This window comes from Lampetra fluviatilis, chromosome 1, assembly GCF_964198595.1.
Source record: "Lampetra fluviatilis chromosome 1, kcLamFluv1.1, whole genome shotgun sequence".
Classification (NCBI taxonomy): Eukaryota; Metazoa; Chordata; class Hyperoartia; order Petromyzontiformes; family Petromyzontidae; genus Lampetra; species Lampetra fluviatilis.
The window spans coordinates 24,596,676-24,616,101 of NC_136275.1; the positions used below are offsets into that span (position 1 = coordinate 24,596,676).

General features: G+C 40.3%; 1 protein-coding gene across 1 annotated transcript in view; it reads right to left on the minus strand.

Annotated features, from left to right (window-relative positions):
• The window catches only part of LOC144934269 (integrin alpha-8-like), a 123,809-nt gene that overhangs the window by 40,684 nt on the left and 63,699 nt on the right, over positions 1-19,426 (minus strand). Inside the window, exons 14-17 of the mRNA XM_078859953.1 lie at positions 15,242-15,287; positions 11,753-11,860; positions 7,457-7,512; positions 1,732-1,886 (exon numbers count right to left, since the gene is read on the minus strand). Coding sequence (XP_078716079.1) covers positions 1,732-1,886; positions 7,457-7,512; positions 11,753-11,860; positions 15,242-15,287 — 365 coding nt within the window. The remainder of the gene's footprint in view (positions 1-1,731; positions 1,887-7,456; positions 7,513-11,752; positions 11,861-15,241; positions 15,288-19,426) is intronic.

The following is a 19,426-nucleotide window of genomic DNA, read 5'->3' on the forward strand; positions in this document are numbered from 1 at the left end:
CGTTGCATCTTTTTTATTTATTACAATATATCTAAATATATATTAAATTACAGAAATTATAAGTCGGTCAAAAATATTACTTTTCACTCCGTTATAATTTCTACTTTGCCAATTGCAGAAGGCGTGGTACACGAGCAGTGGAGTGTACTGCTGCACCCTTTGCTACCAACACATAACCCCCCCTCCTTCCCCAACTGCACACCTCAAATGAGTAAATAATTATATTTTTTCAAAGTCATTCTCATTTCTTCCCCACTTTCTGGGACCTGTAAAAAATATCTTTATATTAGTTGAAAAGGTTTACTCTAATAATATTGAAAAATTGCCTTCATCATTGCATTCCAGGCTAATCTACATTTACTTATAATGATTGTGGTCTCACAACCTTTCAAATTGAGTGAACATATCTTTGGAAACGTAAATGATCTCAAAAACAGTGACAGAATTGCTTAATAAGTTGACACTATTATAGCAGGGCCTCAGCCAAACCATAATGTCCCTCTACATTTAGAAACATGCGTTCAGAATATTTGGCTGCTATAAATTTCCACATAAGCCACTTCGGTTAGCTATCATTTGTGGCCAGGTATCTTCTGAAAAGAGCGATATAGCTCAGTCGGCCTTAACTGAGAAAATAAAAAAAAATTGTTTAGTTTTAGTTTATAATGTGAGGCCATGCAAAACCAGACTTCCTTTATCAGGGAAATATGGAGTCATGCGTGAAAATGTCTTGTTAAAACATGACTCCACATTCCAATTTATTTGACCTCTAGCTGCTTATTGCAAAGTTTATTTACACGTGCTTTGATTCTGAAGAGACCCACGTTTAGGCACAGGCAAAGCAGCCAGTAAGGAGGCAGCAAAATGCGGCATTTATTTAGCCGAGGGCACCGAGGGAATTACCCTTTCCTCTGAATATTCTCAAAATACTTTGTCAGAAATAACCATGGCACCGAATAAAGGCTACATTTTTAGAATAAAAAAACAATTGACTAATTGCAATACATTTTCATGTTTTGTGGTTATAATGTACACAGTGGATTATGACTTTTCTCCCAGAAGCCCATTTGCTCACCGTTCAATGAGCACAGATGGAAAGAAACGATCACACGGTCTCCTGGTCAAACTTTCGGTGGAAATTAATAACATTGCCATGAAAAATAACGGTGCATTTTCATTAACGACTAGCCTAAAATATGACTTGTGGCCCACCGAATTACAGTGGAGAGACTCGGTGGACAACTTGACCCAATATCTATCTTTGCCATTCTTATCATTCTATTACAAGCTGATGAAATAGAAAAAAACCTCTCTCAAGCAGAGCTTCCAAATCTCCAGTCTTTATAAACTATGGCAACCCAGCATTAACTTTTCACCAATCCATTGGATAAATGGTATATAAGTGGACAACATTTTAATCTATATGTGAACAGAAAACAAAGCTTCATGCAAAAAGCTGGTCTAATGTGGGGAGAGTGAGGACCAAGGCTGGCACTAAAAAAGGGGGTGCTCAGGTGGACCCCTACACTACCAAATATCCCTGTGGCCCATCCAAGTTCACTCTCCTTAGATGTGAATCACTGTTACGATTGCCCCCTATACAACAGCTCTACCGAACACCCCCCCCCCCATCCAAGAATAATTGGAACCGGGCCCTGGTAAGGACCTTCAAAAGTACAAGCGCCCCTCCAGTTGCGGTACATAATCTGGTGGGAATGACGGCATACCCACCCTGAGATACGCTGTGAGGGTTGAGCACTGCTCCTGAAGTCCTCGGCCCATCTGCAGACGCGTCCTGAAGCGCGGCGACTTGGAGTCCCGGAAGAGCACTCGACGGATGGCGCCTTTCTCCTTCAACTTGTCCAGCAGCACCTCCACCTCCATGCCTGTGACCACAGACAGAGGTGTGGACACATCATTAGACACGCCACAACCGGCGGATGGATAGCTGCCTAGCCCGATGGGTCAACTGAACTTGGATTCAATTGACAAATTTACGTGCTTTCGGGCAACAAATCCAAAAATGAACTTGTCTGCTGTGAAGTAGATACTCTGGTAAGAAACCAGTCTCTATTGGAAAACTACTCTGGACTTTGTGCAAAGTGGCACACATTTTATTGTAGAAAGATGGTGGAATGCGTGGACTTTCAACTTGGGGTTTGAACTCATTAATCTCCCAATTGAGAGTGGACTGATCTGCCACAACACCCAGCCATATATATTGTATGTATGTAGAACTTCTTTCGCACCGCATGTAGCCAACCATGCTAAATCGGAGGAAGCAGATATTAATGTTTTTGCATTATTATAATGAGGCTTTATTAATCCAACAAATAATATTTCTTCACAGGGTTCTGCATTGGAAGATTTATATATGAAAAGAAGTAGTACAAACATTACCAAAAATATCACTAATGTTTACGGCATATTTTTTTATAGTAAGACATTGTATTGAGTCGAGTACAAATTCCTAATTTTAAGATTTCAGGAGTGTTTACAATAGAGACAATTGGTGTACAGTGTATTCTCGTTTATTGTTTGTTCTGGCAAAATGGCAACTTTAATAAAAGGGAATTCCCGTAACCTTAAAATGTCTCTTCAATTGCCATTATGATCAAACATGGTATAAACACGTGTATTGATGTTAGTTTAAATATATTAGTGTTTAACCTGACTGTTGTCAGTTCTAATAAAATAAATCAGGATATGAAATGATGTCGCTTAAAAATAATCATTAAATCACACATTATCATTCATCTTCCATCAATCCAAGTTACGTGAAAGTACAGTTAATGTATTGGCATATAACCATGTGAATACGCCTTTGAGCATGCACAGACTTGCAGAAAAAAGGCATTCACAGTGCAACCCCCCAAAAAAATGTTGATTTCTTAATATACAAATGTTGAATGTGTATCATGCAATTACATTAAGACATACAAGTTATATCTTCTGATTTACTCCCCCCCCCCCCCCTAATTTTTTTTTACTATATTAACCACTGTGTATTTTAAGGGGAAATATACCCCTTTTACTTAATGGACTTCTGGCGAAGTGCTGCAAAAGCAACATCTGTTAAGGCTGCCCATGGCACATGAGGTGATGTGCCCAGGGCCACGCCGAGTCACCACCAGCACTGCCAAACGCTTACAATGAAACACCACCCAGGAGCTGATTTAAAGAAATCTAGTGCAGGAATAGGACAGGTTCCGATGCAATTTGTCACGGATACGGTTCACGGCCAGCAATCGCATAATGGTCACAGAGATCATGACACTGTACACTAACTGCTTTACGCACACGTGCTCCTTCCTGAATCTATTGCATGCACACCAGCGTTATTTTTGGCCAGAGAAAAGTGACGTTTCATCTTACTAATGTTAGAACGGCAGCAATGAAGCCAGGCATAGGGCCGAAAATCAGTGCCTTCATCATCATTACCACCATTGGATGTGTTTCTTTATTTAACACACTTCCAATGAGTCTCCAGGGAATGGGTTATTCAAGGCAAATTTGGTACGCAATTTGGGAAATTTAGCCAACATTACACCTAGTTAGTATTTAAAACGCCATAGCGAATTAAAATGTTAAAAGTTGCCATCAACTTCATATATATGTCGTTAATGACTTTAAAGGAGCATGAATTGATAGCTTGTCAGATTTTTTTTTTTGCCAAAGACAGTGGTCAATATCTACTACATATATCCATTAAGAGAGTATGCAGTGCAACGCTAATTTTAATGGAGTTATAGTTCAAAATGTATTTATGTAGAACTTATTTTGCACCATACGCAGCCAGCCGTGCTAATCAGAGGTTAGCACTGTTGGCATCGGAAAATATTCTAGTGATGTATTATTTCAGTACATGAAAACTAAAGTCTTGTCAACATCCGTTGTCATGTCAACACGCCACACTTCTTATATCCCTACTTTGGACTGAGCTGACCAAGAATGGGAACTCGTATTCATTGCAATAATTAGTCCCACGCATGTCCATGGTCAATGCATAACCAGCATTGCTGGAAGCATTCCCACTGCAGCGATTCAACATTACTGCTAAATGTTTGGTTTGATGAATATTGACACACACTGCCCCTTCAATATGTACCCCATCCCTCTTAAGCAAATCGCACTGGTACCATAATCCCTCTCAGTTCCACGATAATTGTGGTGCCATAGCGTGTTGATCAATTCGTTGGTGGGCTTAGACGGCTTTGATGAGGAGGAGTAGGTGGTGGTTGAGGGAGATGGAATGGTGTGCAGATGAAAAAGTATAGTGCAACAAAGCATACTTTTGCCGACTGTGTGACATAAATCACTGTGACAAGCAGTGGTAGGTATTCAAAATGTCCGCTATTGGCTGCTTAAGTTGCCGAATGCAATGGTTAAGTGTATTAAATAACATACAGAACTGTTTCTTAACGTCGGTAATTTCTCAATCCTTGGAAAAAGCCGATTACATTCCCGGCTAATATATGTAAATAAACGGGCACATTCGCCGTTAGCGCACAGCAGATAAAAGAGCTAGACCACATGCCGCAAAAGCCAGACGTAAAAACAGGAAAAAATATCAATGTTCTAGTCTAAGATTCATGTTTTTTCTCAACGACATGCATCATCTACAGAGGCAACTTTCAGAGCCTCGGAGGAACTAGAAAAAAACGCACGATTTGCTTCACCAAAAGTCAAATTCAATGGCTCTTGCACACAACCACAGCGAGTTGCAAGGTTTTGTTTCATTCTTGTACAATTCAAAAATATGAAACAAAGACTTGTTCTGAATGCTGCATCAGCTAATATGAGTATATGTATATCAATAACATTTTCCAAATTTATTCCAACTGTGCCATTGGCGTCACGGGACGAAGAAACCATTCGGGAAAATATTGCAGAACAGTGCACCCCATGTGTCTGAGCAGCCCGCAAAAGAGATTTGTTACAGCACTTGTCTAAAAAAAAATCCTTCAAGTGGGCTTTTCATCCCTCATACAGTTGGGACAGTACTTTCTCATACACTCTGCCAATTGACTGTCACATGATCAAATAGATAAAAAAACATTCCCAGAGCTAGAATTGGTTTCAAAATATCATGCAAAAACAAATGTAATTGTTTCAGTTTTGTTGTGCCTTAATTGGTGACCAATCTGTGTCCAGCAACAACTAGCTACACTTGGGAACCTGCTTTAATGAGATGGTGGCTGCCTGTATTCGAACACAGGATTTCATCAGTGGCAGCTCAACGTTCTGAAGCTCCGAGTCACTTGGCCACTTCGGCAAACATATGTTTTAAGATTCACAGCGGACATATTCATCTTATTTGTCAACACAGTAAATCCTCATCAAATGTTCACTGTACCCTCGGCCTCATCTATTTGGGATCTTCGGAGAAAACTAAATCACGTTATATTGTCACTTATTGGTCAGTGTTTTTACAAAAAAAACCCCACTAAATCTGCATTGATGAAGCAACTGTCAAAGACCTGTTACAATGTTTAAACATCTTTGACATGTGCACAGCTTTGTTTCTGAGTTTTGACTAAGAAAATAGCAACAAACACCCATACACGGTTACAATTAGTCCACGCCAGCCACCTGTCACTTGTGCTTGCATCTGTATTTATACAAACTACGCCACTTTTAAAACCAAAATCAAATCTCTGAGCCTTAGTCTAACAACTGCTTTCATTCAGTGAGATGTCTTCGCAGCCTGAATGCTTACTTTTTTTTAAATATATTTATTGCCATACACCACCATCAATTTATCAACCCTCAATTTTTCGAAGTCTACATAATAGTCAAAATACTGCTAATTCTAGAAGAGACCACTTTCTGTAATAATTTCGAGTATGCAAATGTTTTCTATAAATATCTTGTTTGTCATCGAATATGAGAACTGGACTCTTTAAAACAACACCATAACCTTGAATTTTGGACGATTATTTGTCCATGATAGTATACTGTACTTAAACACACATCAAGACGAATCATCCATAAGAGGTTTTTGGGTTAGATCGCGTAAATATATAAATGTGTCGTTAAAACCCGCCACCACCCGACACAGCAAACTAGTAAGGGTTGTCACGTAAACAGAACATGCCAATTACACGTTAATAACATTTGTCCAGCAAACAGACATCTCCCTTCTGGGATTTGTATGTGGGGTCAAGAGGCTAAAGGTCAATTGCCCAGCACACAAACAGCAGCTCTGGTTTAGTTGTGAAGCAGATAGGTCAAAGGTAATAAGCCAGACAAAGTCTACAACACGATAACAATTTGGTAGAAAGCAGAGCAGAACGTGCTTGAACTAAAGCATAGACATTTAGATTACGTGGCTACTACAAATGTCCACGTGATAAGCCACTTCGTTGAACTATCATGTGTGGCCAGGTCGCTTCTGAAAAATAAGCCAATAGTTCAGTGGGCTTTATCTTAGAGAAATAAAAAAATAGTAAAGTTTTATTTATTGAGAGATTTGCTTACCTTTCCATTACACTCCTGTCGTGTTTTTGTATTGTTTGTGGTTCTAACTTTATGACCCGCCCCTACGGGACATCTGTGAAAAAATAGCTTAACAGCTCATCGGATTCCTCCAAGATAAATAAAGATTCTGATTGTATTAAAAGCATATCTACAACAATACATAGCACATCAGTGTCTGCAGAATGTTGGTTTGTAGGATGCCGTGATGGCTGCCTATTTCGAGGGTCCAACGATGTTTAAGTGAGGAGGGGGGTAAGGCTGTTGACCTGAGGTTGTATAAAGAAGTGGGTTGTGGTGTTCATGTCAGTAATGTTAAGGGGAGGAGGTTGTGAGGAAGAGGACTGTTTTACACAGTGGACGGAGTGGTTATTAAAGGGCACATGTCAACTGAACAAATGAATGTATTGTAATGATCTAGTTGTATGGGCATTTTGGCAGCTTTACCAGCTATATAATGTGGCCAGAATCTCAGTTCCAGCATGACATCAGTGTGGCTGCAGGCATTCGGTGCATGCGAGCTGTGATTAATGCTCAGCAGAGACCTGAAGGCGTTTCATTTTCTGTGCAGCTTTCCTCGAAGCACACCCAGTCATTTTCCCATGTAGGACATACACATGGCTAAACTTTATGTAAACCGTGTCGGAGCAAGTTCTAAGGAATGTCTGAGTTTTATTTCAATGTCTTGACACCAAAGTAAGCCAGAAATATTTAATCAGAAGACCAAATCAGTCCATTAATTTACAGCTGCGGAACATCTGCAATTAATGTTCTCTTAAAAACAGTGCTCAGCAAAGGAGACTTTTTTCTTGAGAACGAAAAAGTATAAATGGACATTCAATAATTATTGGTCTGCAAATAAAGTTGGACACCAAAATAAAACACATTAAATAGATCTTCAATTGCAATGTCAACAAAGTCGTCACGTAAATTATTTCTGTTTGCGTTTATCTTAGAGCACGTGAAGACCTCCACTTACCTACAGTATCAGGTATTCTCTTTCCAGAAACCTTCAGGCAAAATTCCACTGAAAAGCTGAGAGAGGACAGCACAGATCACACAGGTTATAGTGTCCCCAGCCCAAATGCAACACATTGTGGCATTGACTGCACTTCCTTTTATAGGATTTCATGGTGAAAAAGACAATAAACAGCCCAAATCCTCAACAGTTGCTTGTGATGTTTTTTTTAACAATAATAATGGACTGTGTATAGTTGTGCGGGCACTTACCTATATTATTTCTACTCTCGAAATGTGTCAACTTTTCATCGATTAAAATGTCTGATGAACAAATTAATTGTGACGAAGCTTGGAAATTTTTGTGTGTAAAATGAAAGCCAGAGCACATTCCGACTAAATACAGTGACATCGGAAGAATAGCATCTTCAGGAGAAGCAAATAAACAAACCTGAAATAAGTAATTACAAAAAACAATACTTGAACAGTGAATAGTGACTGCTATAAATGTTTACCTAACATTTGCAGCTTAAAATCTGATGGCCGCAAAAGTCCCTTCCCTAAGCATGCACTTACAGACACCACCACTCTCTATTTTCATCCAACTGTCTGTTGATAAAAACTATCACGTTTCAGTCAAATAACGCCAGTGCCAAAGTGGGTCCACTCCATATTACTAAAGGAGCAATGGGTGGGTGTTCATTCCCACTCATTGGTCCTGGGCCAGTGATGGACGTTGCTCCACGCGCCTATGGGAGTAACCAGTAACTGCAAAGGACCTTCACTGTCGGGACTACACAAAGCAATACACATAGCATAAGTATTAATTCGACCATTATCCAATCTAACAGGAAGCTTTGTTCACAAAGGTGCTTTGACTCATACGTGGTTGATGTCAGCAAGTTTCAGGAGAAGGTCGCCATGAAGAATAACGCTGCTGAGTAGAGGCACGTGGACACGTTGTCTCGAGAATGTAAGGAATGTGAAAGGAAATTGCTAACAGGTGAGGGCACATTCGGTGCTGGGATGTTCATTTAATTGGTACCAAGTGGCCACACAGAACCTTTCATCCACACGTCATGAATAAAAATACAATGCCACAAGTAGAATTGTTTTCTAGATTTCAAAGCCTGTAAGTTGTCAAGATTGAGATCGTATCATTTTTCCTTAAAAAGGAGAACCATTTTCAGATATGTTTGGACTGTTTGCATGCTGGTTAGTTTGGTCACTTGCTACTGAACCTTCCAGCCCACACGTGGATGAATCCCACACGTGAATGAATCCCACTAAGTTTTTCTCAAAGGATTGATTACCCTACACTGAGCCACCAAAGTAGCAGCACACCGAATAAAAGCACAGTATAAACACCATATTTGTAAAATAAAATGTATATATATACACAAGTTTAAACAAAGGACAAAGAACAGAGAATGCACTCTCAAACTAAAATATATTCTAAGAAACTACAGCATTTCTTTGAACATAGTCAATGTTGTATGTACATCGTGTATTATGCCCATGTTTATTATGAGTTATAAGCACGGCAAGCGTAGCAGTAGCAGCAGCTACACATACACGACTAAAACAGTCAAACACTATTAACACGTGAAATTTACATCATCCATTAGTCAGTAGCAATTCCACTGACGCTCTCATTGTTCTCTTTAAGAACATTTATAAGTAATTACAACATCCAGGCCCAGCCAAGGGAGCAGGGCAGCACAGGCTGCGATGCCCACGCAAAACACAAGCCAGAATGGGGAGAGCATTAAAAATTCCTACCTCGCCACAGCCAGTGCCAACACACAACACTCTTACATTGATTTATGCCAGCATTTGCATGGCATTTCTGTTACTGCAAACTCCGGCATGTGACCCACATAGGGCAAAGGCGGTTTTGGTCATTTGTCAAATTAATTAGATTGGCCTACTTAGCCATGAAACTGCAATACAGAGCCTTTGTATGGAGATTTTTTTTTCATTGGGTGCTTTTAGTGTGCTAGAGACATGCAGAAGCTTAAATTAATAAATGAGCTATACTTAATGTAGTTAAATAATCAAAAGGAGTAGTGTGGTGGTTGTCGATAGTGCTGGCAACCCTCAGCCACAGGTGGAAATTTCACATTATTAAAGTGGGAATTAGATTTCCCAAAGACGATGACAACTTCTCACAAATGAGTAGATAATGCTCAATTTACAGACCCCAGGAGGGATAGCAAAGTGGATCGAGCTCTCACTGAGATTTTGAACTCACACCCTTCTGTGATGAACGGTCAAGAACATTCAGGCACAGTGCCACTCAACTATAATATTGCATCATGCAGTATGGATTATTTTAATCATAATAATAAGAAACAACAATCTAATTTGTGTGGTTATTTAGACCCTTGTCATATGTATATATGAATAAATATGTTCATGGAACTTAAGAAAAGTAAATCACAGGTGTTTAATTATACATTTGTCATGCTGGAACCGGCTTAGACAATGCTAAAATTCTCCATTAATGTCTAAATTGTTCCTTTGGGCCACTGATATTGCAGCATTACTATGAAGGTAATAAACCACTCATCAGCACAGAGGAGAGGGGTAATGTGCGCCTGGACTTGCTGAAGTCTAGTTGTGAAAAGTGGCAATAATAAAGCCGGCAGCAACAATGATGACGAGTGCACACGTCAGATACCCAAACGGGGCTTGTATTTGAGTTTTACTTTTGAAGCATGCTCCTGTTAAATAAAGGAATAAATGTTACCATGAGGCCTTTATCAGCAATATAAACTTAAACTTGTCAGACATGACATGCAATTCACCTGAGGACGGCTGCTTGCATTGTGGCCGAAACGTCGTGAGAATTGTTTATTATTTTATTACTTCCCTTCTACGTGACTTTACCGAAAAAACCAAGAAGATGAATCCCTGCAGTCACGAAAGCTTTAAATCGAAAAATACTGGACGATTTATTTATTTACTGCGGTTTCTATTATGCCCTCTCACTCGCTCTTTAAGTCTAGATCCTGTGGCAGATTTTGAAGCGTCAGTTTCTCTGTGCAATCCAACAAGTTGGAACCGTATCAAGAAGGGGTAAGATTCACACCCACCCACTCACTACCCACCCTTCCCAGCAGTAAGTCCATGAATTGACAATTTGTAGTTTTTAATTATCATCGAATTTGTATTGTTTGTTTTGCTGTTGTTTGTAATTTGTGTTAAGGTTTTTGCTTGCTCCTGTGAGCCTAAATTTAACACGAGCGTATCAATTTCAAGCATTGCAAAACATTCTCACATGCGAAATTTGACGCATGTTCCATATTTATAAGAATCGGCTGTGATTTATGATTCAATGCAGCATTTATTGACGAACCAAGAAGATGAATAGCAAGTGGTTTATGATATAATTTAATTCAAGTATAAAGACATGTCATTGCCATCACCAAATACTGTCATTATCACTCAAATGTTATAATCTATTCAGAGAAAACAGTATAGTATCCAGAGTTATTTTGCAGTTAACAGAGAAATTATATCTTATGTTTTATTAAAATTATTTTATTATTTCCATTCTACGTGACTTTACCGAAAGAACCAAGAAGATGAATCCCTGCAGTCACGAAAGCTTTGAATCGAAAGAGAAATTATACCTTTGAAATACCTTCTTGAAGACAATCCACTAGGAGCCAAACAAATTTAAACCATTCTTCAGATGTTGCAAATGCTCTGAAGTGTATAGAACCTTTAATAATGTAATGTGGGTTTTTGTATATCTAAATCTCTACAAATTAATTATAGGAATTAAAAGCAAATTATGAATTCCAGCATAAGCATCACATATACCTTTGAAGTCTAGAACCATAAATCATATCAGCCAGTGGAAAAGGAATTGGGTGAAAAAGTGAAATTAAAAAAATTGAGTGAGTAAATTAAGAAATATTACTGAATGCAGCTGGGCCATATAGCCTTAATTGACTTTTGGGGCAAGTGCTGTTAGCAAGCACCTCTGAAGGTCGGCACAGCAGACAAGGGGGGTGGGGTGGCCAACACCACACCCGGGCCGCTTTCGTCTCCCCAGTGGTGATGTTTACACATAACACCAGGTACTTTTTTGAAGCCGAGTCGACCTAGGGGAGGCCCAGGACCGGTTCAAATAATCGTCACCGATTTTGGCCATGAGCGGGAATGAAACTCAAGTCGCGGGTTCGTAGTGCAACGCACGAACCGATACGCTACCGCTCCCCACAGGAAGTGACAGAGACGTGTGCACACACAGGAAGAGATGAATGAGGCAAGCAGGTCAGTGCATCCAGCAAAAAACAAAGCTCACCAGGACTGCAGGGTAGTGTAACCAGTCACCATGCAGCTCCTGTTCTCAGGGTGCAGCACCATGGGGGAGACCGTGAGCTCCGCGCTGACCGTCACAACTGGGCGCGCCCTGCACACAGTCGTGCACACATCACGTTACCACCCGATTGTTCCTATCACTGCCGCCTGTGCTTTACAAGGGAGTTAAGACTCGGTACCCTTGATGCCTGGAGTGGGCATGGGTGCTTAGTGTATGACTGGCATACACGCCAAGCACTTGTGGGGTTTACTCATCATCACCATCAATCGTATAGAATTGTATTATCATCCCTCTAATGTTGGGAAAACCGCCACCTCTCGCGAGGCTCCATCACTCGGTGGTGGTCAATAGTGGTTGTCGTTTACATCAATTGCTTCTTGCAATAAAACCATGGAATTCCCACCACATGTCTCTTGCAGCGGCTTTTGGATAACTATAGAACAAAGATGGTCACTGCATCGTGCACTTTCAAATGCGCTTTTGCGGCCGTCTGGAATGCTCTTCCTTCCAATAATAGGAAACCACTGGAGCTATGCACTTTCAAATCTAGGTGGAAAATGTATTTATTTAGACCTGTTTTTTGTGTTTAGTTTGTCGTCCTTCCCCCACACCTCTTATTAGTATGGTTGGCTACATACGGTGCAAAATAAGTTCAACATATATGATTACATGATCATAGTTCAAGTCACATTAGACCATAGGGACACCTTCAGATTTGACTGAACACACTCATGAAAATCAATTACTATATACTACAAACTCAATCATGAAGGTGCCCAGCTGGACAAAACATCAACTTTTTCAATCGTTCCCAGCAAGAGAAAAATAGATTGTATTATACATATTCCACACACATAACATTTACAACACCATGCTCTATGGAGATTATTTCCAGTTCTGGCAAAAAAAAAATTGCAAGACCAACAGGACTATTTCCTCACAGTCTCTAGAAAAATAATTCAGCAGTCTTGTGCAGCACATTGTGAGATATGCCTCATCACTGTCAGCTTATCTTGTCGGGGGTGGCCAGGTTTAGGGACAACAGCTATACTTGTGCCAGCACCCTCCGTAATTACACTGGTGAACAAAAAAATCATTTTTTTCTGGCCTGGACTTTTGCAGCAGTTTTAGACTAATTTCAGGGTGCTGATTCCAAATCAGATTTGCTCTATCACATCTCATTTTTATGCTATCGGCATACCCAATTTTCATAGATTTTATCCGAAATTAACTCTGTCACTTATGATTGCAAGTTGTTGCGAGTCAGTGACTGCTTTAGTGTTAAAATATGGTGCTGTATTTTTAGGATAGTGTGTTTATAATATCATTTTATGTAGATATCCACATTTATTTAATATTTTTCTTCTGCAGTTTTTATTGAAAATGCAATATTGATATCTCAAAAACCTGATGTGATAGACAAAAACTGATGCCAGATTGGGAATCAGCACCCTAAAATTACCTTAAAACCGTTGGAATACCTTATGCCAGAAAAAGTGTGTTGACCAGTGTTATCTTTCATCTCAGACATTCTCAGCCCATTGGTGCAGGCCCAGCATAAGACTCCTACCAGCCTAGTCCCCACTGAGGGCGTTTATTCTCTACAGCCAGGCAAGGGGTCATGGAATAAGACCCCCGAGGAGCCAGACTTCAGCAATGATGAACAACATTGCTGCTGTTGCCATTTCATTTTATAGGCTTTTAAGAAATAACAATATTCCAAAGTAGTAAGGGATAGGTACTCGGCTCCAGTGGTACTGCCACAAGTGGTGACATTCACATGCCTAGGCCAAGGAGCAGCAGCTCCATAATCCCACAATTGATTACCACGAAGCAAGGCCATTGTTAAGTCAAGCAAAATGTTATTTATTACGTGATTATATAAATGCTATTTTAAAATACTGCAATGCACTATTATAGGATTGCACTATTTGCATATAATATTCTTAGAGTATATGGTTTGATTTGTGCCATATATACAAACATACATATAGTATACTGCATAAACTTGTATGTGTACACACATACACATGTTAACAAAATAATAATGAATAAAGATATACTTATGCATACATTTATAATATAAAGCAATATGTATATTTCTACGAATACAATAACCAAATCATCTACTACCCATTCCCTTAACACCGAATACCTCCATCGAACTAACATTATGTAGGTATGTTGAACTTACTGCACGTAGCCAACAATGATGTGTGACGCATACAAAGAGAGCGCCCCGTTGAGTACTGCGCTGCCCTGTAACCTCAGCAGCGATACAGATTGTCGCCCTGTGCATAGTTCGCCACTCGCACGACTTGGGGGATAGGCACGGGTCAACAGGAAAGACTTGAGGACGTCAATCACGCGGGCATCAAGCCGTGTCAGAAACAGAGCCCTCGTGTGCAGCCTTTGTGCGTCCTACAGCGAGGCACGGCAAATTGAACGCCAGATACGGTTACGCCGCAGCATTTGCAGATAACCTAAATGGGCCACAACATTTCTCCCAAGCACCGCACCGGTGGGTCACACAGGAACACCGCACGCCAGCATGAGCAGCGCCGGGGACTGTCGGTCTCTCCGAGCAGCTCTCCCCCCGCTGTAACGCGAGAGCACTCACCATGACCCAGCAACATCGGTGAATGCATCACCGTAACCAATGATGTTAACGCTGGCATGACTTTCCAACCACATGTTGCACACGACCGCTCTAAGTCTCAGTCCATACTCATGGGTAATCGTAGCTGCACAAGCAGCAGATTGTGTGTCCCCGTTCAGATTTGATCTTTCTTTCCTAAGACGGGTTTTATATGAAGACACGGAGCAGCCATGCAGTCACTGCATGGCTGCTCCGTGTCGAGATGTATTTGACATTGAAATTGCACGTCAAACAAACTTAGTTTTTTTTATACTAGGGAAGTGTGGCCATGTTTTAATGTCATTTTAAACTAGTAATTTTCCTCTTACATCAATTTAAATATGTATTGTCAAACCGAGTTTAAGGTTATTATCCTCATTTTTTTTTATCTAAACATTATGACTATTCCACAAAGGTGTATTGATGATTTCCAAAACAATGTGTTCTTTATTACACAATTAATGTGCCGAAACCTAATCGCTACGTGTATATGGGCGTTAACTAAGAGACAATCTCTTCCAATGCTCCTGCCAAAGTAATCTGCTCGTTTTCCTCATATATAAGAGGGTGTGGGGGTTAGATTCTCACCCTGAGACCCGTTTATATTCAGAGTTTGCATGTTCTCCCCGTAGTCATGTAGATTTTTCTCCAGATCCTCCGGTTTTTTTCCCTCCCCATTAAGAAACATGTGTTTAGAGTATTTGGCTGCTAGAAATGTCCACGTGATAAGCCACTTCATTGGGCTATCAGTTGTAGCCAGGTCACCTATGAAAAAGAGCTGGCAAAACAAAAATAGCGGAGGAAATAGTTTAGGTTAACAGTGCAACACTCACCTATACACAATGGCCTTGTCCACTCCGAAGGCTCCAACAATCAAATCTGTAATAAAAACAGGAGGGAAATGTACACTACATCGTTTCCTCTTGTCCATACATAGCAAAACACAACACCCATTCATATCACCCCCTATAACGTTCTGAAACAAAACCCCATTCGAGTGTCAAGCTAAACAATGACACACCCATCATCAGCGGGAACAATGTTCAATTTAACCATCATCCCTCATCGGAGATCAGCGCTGTTCACGCTTCGTGATGCTGCACATTCTGTGGCAACACTTTCATGCACTGAATAACACAGTATTTAATTAACAAGTCCATTGCATTTTTTTCTGGTAATGGATTTACAATGTGGGCATGGGGCAGCTAGGATCACAGCAATAGTTTTGTGTATTTATATGCAGTACACCCATTTAGTATGCAAACTTCAACAGTAATGTCCTATAGTTGCAAAAACATTATTTTAACCTAAACTTAAATGCAAGAGCAAAAAAAAACCCTCAAATAATCAATATCAAAACTTCTTAACAAAACTAATTTGAAATGCAAAATGGTTTCAGATATCTTTAGAAGTCCAGGTGCATTGATGCAGTAAAAAAAATAAGAATGACGATTGAGATTGATTGAAGCAGTAATAGTGGCCAAAGAAAGAGAGCCAAGTCAGAAATGTGTTAGTCGTGACTTGACAGAAGATGATGCATATAGCTCTCACAAAGCACCCACTGGACAGAAGGCCAAGCTCTAAAAGTGGACTATTTATATTTGGATGAAAAGCTGAACTGGAAATTGGTTTTACTCGTAGAATTCCTTTCGTTTCACCTGCTACGAAGGCGGTTCCAATTCTCTAACTTGTTGCTTATATATTTCGATTGGGTATTGATGCAGGCAGACATCATTATCTGGAAGTTCAGGATTCCCAGCAGCTGGTCAAGCAAGACTATTTGTGGTTATGCGATGCCATCCAAGCCGGATGAGAGTAAAGCTCCCCCCGCTTATTGGGAGGTGGTCATTTATTCTAATTTTGGCTGATTCCACTGAACGTTATCTGGCATCCAGAGAAGTAGGGATTGGAGAGTGGCACCGCGGCTTGGTTCTTAAAACATATTGGTCAGGACATGTTATTATTAAGTGCTTCATAAAAGTCATACTAATAATAGTATTACTCTGTATTCAGAATTGTCTTCAAATGCATGAAATATGCATCACAGTGTATAGTGTGCTGACATAACAGAAGACAATTTCTCTGAACTGTCAAAATCTCTCCCGTTTATATGAAATGCATTTTTTTTTATCACTCTTGCAGTGGTGCTAAAATGTAATATAAGTTTCACAGGACCCAATCAGGTGCTATGAGCCTGCTAATATGCTCCACATTCACAAAGAATGGAAGAAGCCAAAGGGTAGGGAAGCACTTCTATGAGAGAAACTAAAAACCGTTTTAAAAACTCCAACCGAAACCTTTTACAGGGGGAAAACAACTTTGGAGTTGTTTTCCAATGGTGCTGTAAAGTGTGCCACACTGCTTTCAATCCGAATGAACAAGAGTAAACATTTAGAAATCGCTCCTTTGATATTAAGATCTTGGCTAAGGTGTTTCTGGCTATATGCAGAGGAAGTTCTGCAAATCTCGAGGCAGCAGAAGGTGCAGAATCGGTCACTGGTATTCTTCAACTAGCGTCATGGGAAAAAAAGGGCCAAGATGGAAAATTTCGATAAAATAAATAAATTAATGTAACTCTTCAGATAATTTTCTGTTTTTTAATAAATAATATATTTTGTGTAAAAAAGCATACAATTTTCTTATTCCATCTGTAAAACTATTTGGCACAATTAGGGTTAACATATCCACACACACATTCCCCAAACACATTAACATTGGCGTGAAAAGAAAAACACGTCGTGTGTACATGCCATGTGTGGCGTTGAGCGTGTGCTGCTGGCCAGACTAACAAATGATGTGACCATGTTGATGTAGCATCTCTTGATCACACAACACTGGGAAAATTGCACACTTCCCATTGTACATTTAAAATTCCATTCAAAAAAGTCAGCAAAAGGTTGAAACTAGTTTTTCGTAAAACATTAATGTCAGTAGCAAACATTAAAAGGCAAATTAGAGTTTCTTGAGGTGCAATAAAATTAAGTGCACCCAAGAGGCAAGCGGAGTCCACACACATGCAATGTAGCCATGACACTTCTGTCCATTGCTCAGTCAATGCCCCATTCCCCCTCCCCCTTCTGAAACCGAGCACCGAGAGCCGGTGCTTCTTCTCTGCCCGCGGTACACGTGCTGCGTGTGTTGTTATAGCTCAGAGTGAGAGCCAAAACCACACGGTCTTCATTGCAGGATGTTTATAAGCCTTCGTTGTGGCTTGCACGAACCCATTGGAGGAGAAAATGACTTTGCGTTGATACTTCCATGCCTACTTGGGGTTCAGACAGAGTCGGCAGCCTTTTGTGCACAACATTAACAATTAAATAAAGGTCACTTGGTTACAATGGAAACTCACAATCAGTGGTGTGCCATTGTTTAGACCCCATGTAACCCAACAATTAATCTTTCAAAAGCAGACCGTACCACTCTGGAGCAATCGCAGTGCTGGCCCGGTTTCCTTCAAATGTTTTCCCATTTGACTCTCCCGTTTAAAACCACGCACCTATCTGCTGCCATCTTTGCAGGAAAAATAACAGTCATTATTTGGAGGCGTTTTTTTTTACCGAAAGCAGTAATTATGGGGTCATTATGCAGCCCGAATCCTGGGCCAATTAGACCTGGAGGCGACGGCAGCTCATAGGTTAACCAAAGGCCAGAGAGCTACTTGCACTGAAGCTAAAAGGGCTTTCCCTTATGTTGGGGTTTGGATAACCCAGAGTAATTCACAACTGCTGCCACTTAGGGAGTCAATTGTTCGACTGTTTGCAGACCGATTGTGTTCGTAGGTACAATTGTGCGAAATAGCGTTGGGGACTAGAGCAACGTTGTAAAGTTATCTCTGAATGTGGTACAATTAATTATTTAATTTCCTCGCATTGAGGTGACAATGCATGCCTGTAATGCAGCAATTTGGAAGTAGAGGGGTCTCATGTTAATAATGATGGCAAAGATAGTGACATCATTAGCATGACACACCAACTTACAGGGCAGAGGTTCTGGAAAACGCAGTAGAGCAAGTAGGTTGTTGACCTATCAACAGAATTCACTGTTTTACACTCACATGAGTGGGGTTTCTCCAATCACTCAGTTGGTGGTTGTGTTGCTGATCACATCCCTTCATGTACCAATACTCACTAACAGCACTTACCCCAAATGCCTGTACACACAATCTGTATGCCAACATGGACGATCTGTCTTTTGCTTATGTGTGCTAATGTAGGGTCAGATGGAGGATACTGTTTTTAAGCTTGCATGAGCAATTGATAAACTTCGCTAACACATTCTCTGAAATTAATCACTTTTTGCTGTAGACAATAAATAGCCTTGTTCGTTTTAGCACGTAAGAGGCCGTCCATAAATATAAATAACGTCACGCGATTTTGGACGATTTCTGACCCCCCCCCGCGTCGTCACAAAAAGTCAGACCACCCCTCAAATATGACGTCACAAAGCTTTGCCCCCCCCAAAATGTTTTTTGTAAACATGCTTCAAATCGCTTTAAACGATTGCCATTGTAGTGCGTATATAATGTGGCGCTGCACTCTGATGTTGTAGGAGAAAACATTTATTAAAAAGTCTATTTAATTAAGTGGAACGTGTTGTCTATTTATTTAAAGTTGCGCATTTTGATGACGTCACATTTCTCACCCCCCCCCCCTCGTCACACATCGTCACAAATGTCTGACCCCCCCCCCCCCCTAGGTGAGTGACGTCACGTGTAGTTGATTGGGCTCGGCGAGAGGTGTTGAGCATTCCTTCTGTCAAGCTTTCATCACCCACGGACTGCAGGCAGTTCCTCAAGATACCAAGTTGCATTGGGTTTTATACGAGAAAAAATGGCGTCCAAAATTGCGAAAATGCACCAAATTTAGTCATCCCGATTACATAAACAAAAAACTACAAAATGTTTACAGTCGATAACTTATTTCCTTCACAAGCAGTTTTCTGATTGAAGGGATAGCCAGATACTGAAGTCATATTTTCCCACCAGCTTTCAAATGACGTGCCTCAACACTGGTATCTTA